The following is a 9846-nucleotide window of genomic DNA, read 5'->3' as shown; positions in this document are numbered from 1 at the left end:
CATTTATAATAATATTATTTAATATTTTATATAAATAGCTAAATAAATAATATTAAACTAACGTTATCAAAAAAACTTTTTTTTTTACTATTAAAAACACCAAAATAATTTTGTATAAATTCAATACTACAATAAATCGTTTCTGTACTTTAAAACACACGATTCAATGTTTTTGTAAAAACATGCATACAGGATAAATCGTGTGACCAATCTGTCAGCGACAACAGTTCCACTCTTTTTTTTTTTCAAACGCGAACTACGTCCGGCGTCGTCGTCTTTTTGTCCCTTCAGGCGGCTCGTCTAAAGCTTGACGTGGCATCGTCAGTAGCGCAGCTAGCGCTTGTCAGTCTCCGCCTTTATCGCTCTAGCGCGGCGTAAAGTCTCTTTTATGGGTTTTATCCTCCACTAATACAGCGCACCAAACATGTTTACGTTCTCGGAACTCGTCGTGCTCCTCGGCGCGCTGTCCTACACGGCGAGCGGCTATTTCGTGAGCATCGACGCTCACGCCGAGGAGTGTTTCTATGAGCGCGTGAACTCGGGCACGAAAATGGGCCTGATGTTTGAGGTCGCAGAGGGAGGATTTCTGGACATCGACGTGGAGGTAGGCACCAAAATACATCTGTTATAACAATAAATGTCAATAATAATCGATTATAACACATAACAGGCGCTGTAGGACGTTTGCAGGTGTCTCTGTCTGCTCACACCAGATGGTGGATGAAGCCGGAAGTGATTTGCTGGCTGTTAGAGATTAATAATACTTATTTATTAGAGTATGTACAGTCTTAATGTATTATATTGTGTGTATTGATAACGTTTAAAAGGGTCAATGTGAAATCTAGAGTAATTTGGTTTGTTTTATATGTCTTTGCTGATACCAGATGGATGTTAAACACAAATACCATAGTATTACTGTAGTATTTTAGTCCTGGTACTATTTATCTATTAATCCAAATAGTTTCCTTAGTACACTAGGTATAATTTAATTAGCATATACACCACCGTTCAAAAGTTTGGGGGCAGTGAGACTTGTAATAGTCTTTAAAGAAGTCTCTTATGCTCATCAAGGCTGCATTTATTTGATTAAAAATACAGAAAAAAACGGTAATATTGCAAAAATAAATATAAAATTATGTTTTTTTTAACATTAAAATAGAATTTATTCCTGTGATGAAAAGCTGAATTTTTATCAGCTGTTTCTCCAGTCTTAAGTGTCACATGATCTTTCAGAAATCATTCTAATATGCTGATTTATTATTAGAATGATCAATGTTGGATAATATCAACAGTTGTGCTGCCAAATATTTTTTGGAACCTGTGATTTTTCTTTTCAGGATTCTTTCATGAATAACATGTTTAAAAAGTACAGTGTTTATTCAAAATATAAATATTTTTTAACAATGTAAATCATTTATTGTTAACTTTTAAGTATTAACTTAATACATCATTGGTGAATAAAAGTATTAATTTAATTAAAAAAAAGAAACAATAAAAATGTACTGACCCCTAACTTTTGAACAGTAGTGTATATGTGGATACACATGGGTATTAACTATTAATAGTGTTTATTTCTGGCTGTTAGTGAAGTTCTAAGCACCTGTCACCTGTCAAAACCTAATGTGTTGTTTGTCCCGAACAGATAACAGGTCCGGACGGGAAGCAGATCTATAAAGGGGACCGCGAGTCCAGCGGCAAGTATTCTGTAGCCGCCCATATGGACGGAACCTACAAGTTCTGCTTCAGCAACAAGATGTCCACCATGACCCCTAAGATTGTGATGTTCACCATCGACATCGGCGAGGCACCCAAAGGACAGGACATGGAGACAGAGGGTGAGAGTATAAACTGACACAAGGAAGGCTGTTTTCGTAGTGTGCTCTCTTTTGCTCCATATGGCAGAGTTCTCACGGTCTTGGAAAACCAGGAAGCTTTCAGGCAAATGGATAAGTCATGAGAAATAAAATATTTGTGTAAATTTCTATAACGAGTGTTAGGTTTTCTGGTTAGTTCTAAATTATTTTAATTGTCTTGAAATGTGTTGATTTCTATAAATATCAGGGTTATTATAGTTGACTAAAATAATAAACAAATATTACTTAACACATTTTTTAGCTAGTTATTTCTGTTTTTATTTAATGTAACATGGCAAACTACAACAACAATACCAAAACAAAAAGAAAAATGTCTATCTTTAGCTGTGGTGTGTCAGTAGGACATATCAGTTTACATTCCCAAACATTCATTTTGCTATTAATTGTAATAATCCAGTGACATTTTTGTTTGCACAATGATCTGATCTAATCATCATCCAGTCTGTCTGGAATGACATGAAGAAACAGAACAAACTGAGACAGACTAAATCCAGAAGAACTGTGGCAATGTCTTCAAGATGCTTCAGGAAACCTACCTGCAAAGCTACAGTACTGTTAAAAGTTGTGTAAAAATGCTGTAAAATGAGGATGCTGTTAAAATAATGTCATAAAAAGATCCTCTTTATTAATTATCTTCTATTAACTTAATTTGGTGTGACCATCCTTTGCATTTTAAACCACTTTTGCAAGTAGATTTCTTTAAGCGTCTTGGAGACGTTGCCACAGTTCTTTTGGATTTAGTCTGTTTCTTCATGTCATTCCAGACAGACTGGATCCTTGTGCAAACAAAAATCTGACTGGATTATTACAATTAATGACTAAATTAATGTTTGGAGATGCAAACTGATATTTCCTACTGACACACTACAGCAAAAGATACACTGTAAAAAGTTTTCACCAGATTCAACTTAACCTAAGTTCAGCAGCTGCCTTAACATTTTAAGTTAAATCAGCTTAAAACTACAAGTCATTTTAACTTCTTACAATAAAAATGAGACAATAAAAAACGAACACTCCTTTTTTTGGAAAAAGGCTCATTCTCCAACTCCCCCCGAGTTAATAAGTTGAGTTTTACCGTTTTGAAATCCATTCAGCCGTTCTCCTGTTCTGGCGATGTCACTTTTAGCATAGCTTAGCATAGATCATTGAATCCTATTAGACCAATAGCATCGCGTTCAAAAATGACCAACGAGTTTCGATATTTGTCCTATTTAAAACTTGACTCTTCTGCAGTTATATCGTGTACTAAGATCGGCGGAAAATGTAAAGATGCGATTTTCTAAGCCGATAAGATTAGGAACTACACTCCCATTCCGGTGTAATAGTCAAGGAAGTTTGTTGCCATAATATGGACGCAGCAGGCACAGTAATATCACGTAATATTGGTCTAATAGGATTCAATGATTGATGCTAAGCTATGCTAAAAGTGATATCACCAGAACAGGAGAACGGCTGAATGGATTTGAAAACGGTAAAACTCAACTTATTAACTCGAATAGCCTATTTCCAAAAAAAAGTGGAGTGTTCCTTTAACTTGTGAGTTGAAATGACTTAAAGGAGAACTCCGGTGTGATTTTGACCTAAAGTGTATTGAATCATGATACCGAGTGTGAACGTACCTTGCATATCTCATCTCGGTTTGTGTCCTGCAGTCCGAAATCTGGGGTCAGTTAGCCGATGCTCACAACAGGTTGTCAATGAGAGTCAACAGGGCATCGAAGAAGCCATGTAAATAAATCACTGTTTTACGCCATTTACGAGGCACAAAGTAGCTCCACACTTCATTGGTAGACTTCCAAGGGCCTTGACATTTAAAACGAGACATTGAGAACTCAGAAAAAGCACCGGTAGTTTATTTACGAGAAGATTTATACAGACAGTAACTGCAAGTAGTTAAGCGAATGCCGCCATCTTGAATGTAGTCACGATAAGTCGAGTGTCGAGCACCAAGGAAACTACAACCTGATAAGTTGAAAACCTGATAAGTTCCTTCCTGCTCGTCACTCGACTTATCGTGACTAAATTTAAGATGGCGGCAACCGGTCTGTTCCTGGTGGAAAATGTCTGTATAAATCTTATTGTAAATAAACTACCGGTGCTTTTTCTGAGTTCTCAATGTCTCGTTTTAAATGTCAGGGCCCTTGGAAGTCTACCAATGAAGTGTGGAGCTACTTTGTGCCTCGTAAATGGCGTAAAACAGTGATTTATTTACATGGCTACTTCGATGCCCTATTGACTCTCATTGACAACCTGTTGTGAGCATCGGCTAACTGACCCCAGATTTCGGACAGCAGTGGACAAGACGAGATGAGATATGCAAGGTACGTTTACACTCGGTATCATGATTCAATACACTTTAGGTCAAAATCACACCGGAGTTCTCCTTTAAGTTGATTTAACTTAAAATTTTAAGGCAGCTGCTAAACTAAAGTTGAAACTGGTGAAAACTTTTTACAGTGTAGAAATAACCGACTGGTAAAAATACCACTGTACATAGACAAATTACATTTGAAAATAAAAACTAATTCAAAATAAGTGAAAACTATAATAGGAATTAAATGGGTGTTGTTGTACTTGCGTGATGCATATGCAGAAATGTTTGTGTTGATATAATCATTGAGTAAGCTGCTCATCAATAACTAAAACTCACATGAAAATAATAAACTGTAAATACATATTACAAAAACAAAATTACTTTAAATATGTAAATGTAAAATCAATCAAAATAAGTGGGAAATCGAATTGTATCTTAATACTAAAATGACTCTTTCTATTAATGTTTATTTATTAATGTAATAATTGAATATTTTTAAATTAATTATACAGCACTGGAGTTATAATTGAATGTTTTTTTGCCTCTAATGGTGCTTTCTTCCCTGTCCAGGAGGTGGTGACAGCTGGGATGGTAGGAATAGACTGTACAGTAGATCATTTTAACATCTGTTGAGGTTTAAACCTAAATCTAACAGCATCTGCACTTAAGTTTGCACCTGTGTGTACAATGACAGTGTGACCAATGATCTGGACTTTTCACTGACTGTTGAGCTCATAAAAATGCAGTGTAATGGTGTGTTGAAACCTTACCAGAGTATGGTGTGGGTTTTGATTTCAAGATATAACATGAATGGTTGTGTTTTATCATAGAAGAGGTTTACTTGAAGTTATCATTGCCTGTTTTGCCTTTTTAACTAAAAGGCCATTCTAGTACTTAGTTTATGCTCTGTACAGGAGTGTTTATGACCTGTTAACTCTTGCATGTCTACATGAGGTGTTCACAGTTGGTTCCAAACTTGTATTTGTTGTATTTGCATGCCTCTCATGCAGAAGTGTTTGCGTAGGTATGATTGTTATGAATGAATTGCTATTCATTTATTTGCAGCTCATCAGAATAAGCTGGAGGAGATGATCAACGAGCTGGCGGTGGCCATGACGGCCGTCAAACATGAGCAGGAATACATGGAGGTTCGAGAGAGAATACATCGTGCAAGTAAGACATCCGCACTGATCACATAACCACCGTTGTTATTGTTTTTTAAGCAATCATTATTTCGCAGTATTTATTAAAAAAAAAAAGCAACCCAGCAAAAATATGCATGTAAACGCCCTTTAAATTATTATTTATCATTTTGACATTGCATGAATCCAGCTATAATATGCATGTTTAAATGGACCGTCTTTGAATAAATATTATTAATATTAGTAGTAGTATTTTAATTTTGACGTGCATGAACCCAGCTATAATGTGCATGTTTAAATGGCCTTTTAATAACAAAAATAATATATATATTTTTTTTTTTTACAAAATTTTGACATGACATGAACCCAGCTATATTATGCATGTTTTAATGGTCTTTGAATTATTGTTATTTTAAATTTGGCATTACATGAATCCAGCTGTAATATGCATGTTTAAATGGACAGGCTTTGAATTATTATTATTATTATTAGCAGAAGTAGTAGTATTTTGATGTGCATGAACCCAGCTATAATATGCATGTTTAAATGGTCTTTTAACGATGATATTTTTATTTTATTTATTTTTTATTTTGACATGACATGAACCCTGCTATAATATGCATGTTTAAATGAACTTTTATTAATGATGACAATAATAATAATAATAATTATTATTATTATTATTGCTATTATTAATTTGTTTTTATTTATTTTTATTTTGACATGACATGAACCCTGCTATAATATGCATGTTTAAATGAACTTTTATTAATGATGACAATAATAATAATAATAATAATTATTATTATTATTGCTATTATTAATTTGTTTTTTATTTATTTTTACTTTGACATAACTTGAACCCAGCTATAATATGCAAGTTTAAATGGCCTTGTTTTAATAATAATTATTATTATTCGTTTGCTTTTATTTTTTTTATTTTTTTATTTTGACATGACATGAACCCAGCTATAATATGCATGTTTAAATGGCCTTTTAATAATGATGATAATAATAATAATAATAATAATTATCATTATTATTATTTATTCATTTATATTTATTTATTTTTTATTTTGACATGAACCCAGCTATAATATGCATGTTTAAATTACCTTTTATTAATGTTGACAATAATAAAAATAATAATTATTATTATTACTATGTTTTTGTTATTTATTCTTATTTTGACATGACATGATATAATATGCAAGTTTAAATGTCCTTTTAATAATAATAATTATTATTCATTTGTTTTTATTTTTATATTTTTTTATTTTGACATGACATGAACCCAGCTATAGTATGCATGTTTAAACAGCCTTTTAATAATAATTATAATAATAATAATTTATTTATTTAAATTAATCCTGGCATGACTTAAGTTCAGCCAAAATATGCATGTTTAAACTGCATTTTAATAATAATAATAATAATAATAATAATAATTAGTATTAGTATTATTGTTATTACTACTTGTAATTTGTTTTATTTATTTATTTTTATTTTGACATGAACCCAGCTATAATATGCAAGCTCAATTGGACTTTTAATAATAATATTAATTATTATGATTATTCATTTGTTTTATTTTTATTTAATTTTTATATTTATTTTTTATTTTGACATGACATGAACCCAGCTATAGTATGCATGTTTAAATGTTTTAATAATTATTAATATTATTTATGTATTTATTTATTAAAATTAATTTTGGCATGACATGCACAAATATTTGTATGTTTAAATTGACTTTTTTATGGACTTGTTTAATTAAATTTTTATTTTGGCATGACATGAGTTCAGCTATAATTTGCATTTTTAAATGGCATATTATTTATAATAATAATAATAATTATTATTATTATTACTGTAATTAATTTGTTTATTTTTATTCTGACATGACATGAACCCAGCTATAATATGCAAGTTTAATTGGCCTTTTAGTAATAATAATTACATATTGACTTTATTATTGATTTATCTATTTTTAACTTGTGTATATTAAACTGGCTGTCTAATTTTGTCTCTGTCCTCTAGTCAATGACAACACGAACAGCAGGGTGGTGCTGTGGTCCTTCTTCGAGGCTCTGGTGCTGGTGGCCATGACCCTCGGACAGATTTACTACCTGAAGAGATTCTTTGAAGTGCGGAGAGTCGTATAAAATCCTGTCTGTGTTCCACAACATAAACGCATCGAGTCCGTGATTTACCAGTTTTACGAATTGGATGTCCAATTCAACAGATGGGAAGAACTTGGTCGTTCGCTAGTCCACCAGTCTTTGTTTTGGTTTTCATTTGCCCCAGTTGTAGATCTCTTCATTGTTTGTTTCGGTAAAGGGTGCGATTTTTGAATTGTTAATTCAGTGAGTTTGTTTTAGCCCGACTTGATTTTTATTTTTTATTTTTTTCGCTTGGTGTTTCTTCTCCAGTACTGTTACAATTGCACATTACTATGAGAATGAAGTAAAGGTGATGTTGTGGTGTTGCCCCGATATAAGAACATGGTTTAGGATTGTATGAAAATAGCATGATGTAATTCAACCATAACGTGAACGACGTCTCGAGCGAATGGCAAGTCAGTGGTACTGACGTAAACTGCGAGCACATTTCATGTCATTTTCACTCATTGTCACATTTAGTCATGCCAATAACCTCCATGGCACATATTTGAGCCTGATGCTGGTAAAGCGGTAAAATAACTGCTTAGTTACTTTTGCAGATTTTCTGGTGTGTTTTTTAAATGTTTAGGCAGGGTAGGCCAAATTTCTTTTCCTTCTCTATCTCCAGTCTCTACACACGGGAAATACTTTATGTAGTTTTGTACCATTTTTGTTGTCTATACCAACTCTTACATTAAAGAAAATGCTAAATGATTTGGCTAAGACTACTGGTGAACTGATGATAAAACTGTAAACCTCTGAAGTTCAATGAATATGTATGTCAAATATGGATTTGATTTAATAAACATGAAACATGTTCTTAAAACGTCTCATTTTTTTATCATCTGTGTAGATTTGGATGCACAACATTAAAATGTGAAGCAACACTACTGCTGTCTATGTACTCCAGTCAAAAGTTTTTGAACAGTGGTTTTTAATATAAAGAAGTCTCTTCTGCTCACCAAGCCTACATTTGTTTGATCCGAAGTACAGCAAAAGCAGTAATATTTTAAAATATTTTTACAATTTAAAATAACTGCTTTCTATTTGAATATATTATAAAATGTAATTTATTCCTGTGATTTCAAAGCTGAATTTTTAGTGTCATTACTACAGTCAGATGATCCTTCAGACATAATTTTAATATTCTGATTTACTGCTTTAAAAACAATTTTTTATTATTACGTTGAAAAGTGAGTATATTTTTAAGTTTCTTTAATAAAAACAGAAAGCATTTATCTGTATCTATTTGTAACATTATAAATGTCTTTATCATCACTTTTGATCAATTTAAAGCTTCTTTGCTAAATAAAACTATTAATTTCTTTCACAAAAAAAGCTTTTTATTTCAGATCAGTTCTGATCTTTGGATCCTTCTATTCATCAAAGATCTTGAAAAACTGTTTTAAATATTGATAATAATATGAAATGTTTCTTGAGCAGCAAATCAGAATATTAAAATGATTTATGAAGGATCATGTGACTGGAGTAATGATGCTGAAAATTCAGCATTTCATCAAAGGAATAAATTACATTTTAAAATACATTCACATAAAAAGCAGTTATTTTAAATAGTAAAAATATTTTAAAATATTACTGTGTTTGTTGTATTGTAAATAAACACAGGCACGGTGAGCAGAAGAGACTTTTAGAAAAAACATTAGAAAAATCTTACTGTTCAAAAACTTTTGACTGGTAGTATATATGATTTATTTATTTTTTATTCATGTTTAAATTATTGTCCAGACACCCTGAGGCAGTATTATAGATGAAATGTCACGTGGTACCCAGTGTTGGGGGTAACGCATTACAAGTAACCCTAACCTTTTCCCAGTAACTAGTAAAGCAACGCATTACTTTTTAATTGTCAAGAAGAGTTACTTTTTTAAATAAATAACCTTACTTTCCCCCCATTTATTTATTAAAAGCTCTCCTGCTCCCATGTTGAGAGAAATCGTGAGTGAGATGTTACTTTAGTTCTAGAATAAATGTGAACATGCATTAATTCATCTCACTTGCTAAAAAAACAGATACAGTACTCCTCAAAATGAATAAAAACAGTGAAATTCAACGCAAACCTGCAATAATTAAATGTTAAATAATACAAGTATCCTTTATGTATTTAATCCCATTTTATTAGCCAATGTCTTTGCTGCCAACTATATATATATATATACACACACACACACACACACACACATTTTTTTTTATTTAATGTGCATTTATATATGTGCATATGTTTTATATTATATTTCAATTTTTATTTTATCTTTTTAATTTTGAATTAACAGAAGTCATTTTAATAGTTTTAGTTAACAACAACACTGGTAAAGAAAAATAGTAAATATTTATTT

The 9846-nt window shown here is 31.8% G+C and overlaps 1 protein-coding gene across 2 annotated transcripts; it reads left to right on the top strand.

The window, feature by feature from the left end:
• Positions 1-303: 303 nt before the first annotated feature.
• Positions 304-8318, top strand: tmed2 (transmembrane p24 trafficking protein 2). 2 transcript variants are annotated; one of them, XM_073829582.1, is made up of 5 exons: positions 304-604; positions 1643-1835; positions 4759-4779; positions 5254-5361; positions 7371-8318. In XM_073829582.1, the coding sequence occupies exons 1-5, from the start codon at positions 425-427 to the stop codon at positions 7493-7495; spliced, it is 627 nt and encodes a 208-aa protein (XP_073685683.1). In that variant the 5' UTR covers positions 304-424; the 3' UTR covers positions 7496-8318. The 2 variants fall into 2 exon arrangements, with proteins under 2 accessions (XP_073685683.1, XP_073685684.1); XM_073829583.1 differs by lacking the exon at positions 4759-4779 and having other exon boundaries at positions 307-604.
• The last annotated feature ends 1528 nt before the right edge of the window (positions 8319-9846 follow it).

This window comes from Garra rufa, chromosome 23 (assembly GCF_049309525.1).
Source record: "Garra rufa chromosome 23, GarRuf1.0, whole genome shotgun sequence".
Lineage (NCBI taxonomy): Eukaryota > Metazoa > Chordata > Actinopteri > Cypriniformes > Cyprinidae > Garra > Garra rufa.
The sequence above is the reverse complement of the archived record's forward strand: the minus strand, read 5'-3'. Positions and strand labels throughout refer to the sequence as shown.

Bases quoted from the DNA above. Each gene is read 5' to 3' on its own strand.
- tmed2 (XM_073829582.1), top strand. From the start codon at position 425: ATGTTTACGTTCTCGGAACTCGTCGTGCTCCTCGGCGCGCTGTCCTAC. The intron at 1,836-4,758 runs GTGAGAGTATAA...TTCCCTGTCCAG, and splicing joins ACAGGACATGGAGACAGAGG to GAGGTGGTGACAGCTGGGAT. The intron at 4,780-5,253 runs GTAGGAATAGAC...ATTTATTTGCAG, and splicing joins AGGTGGTGACAGCTGGGATG to CTCATCAGAATAAGCTGGAG.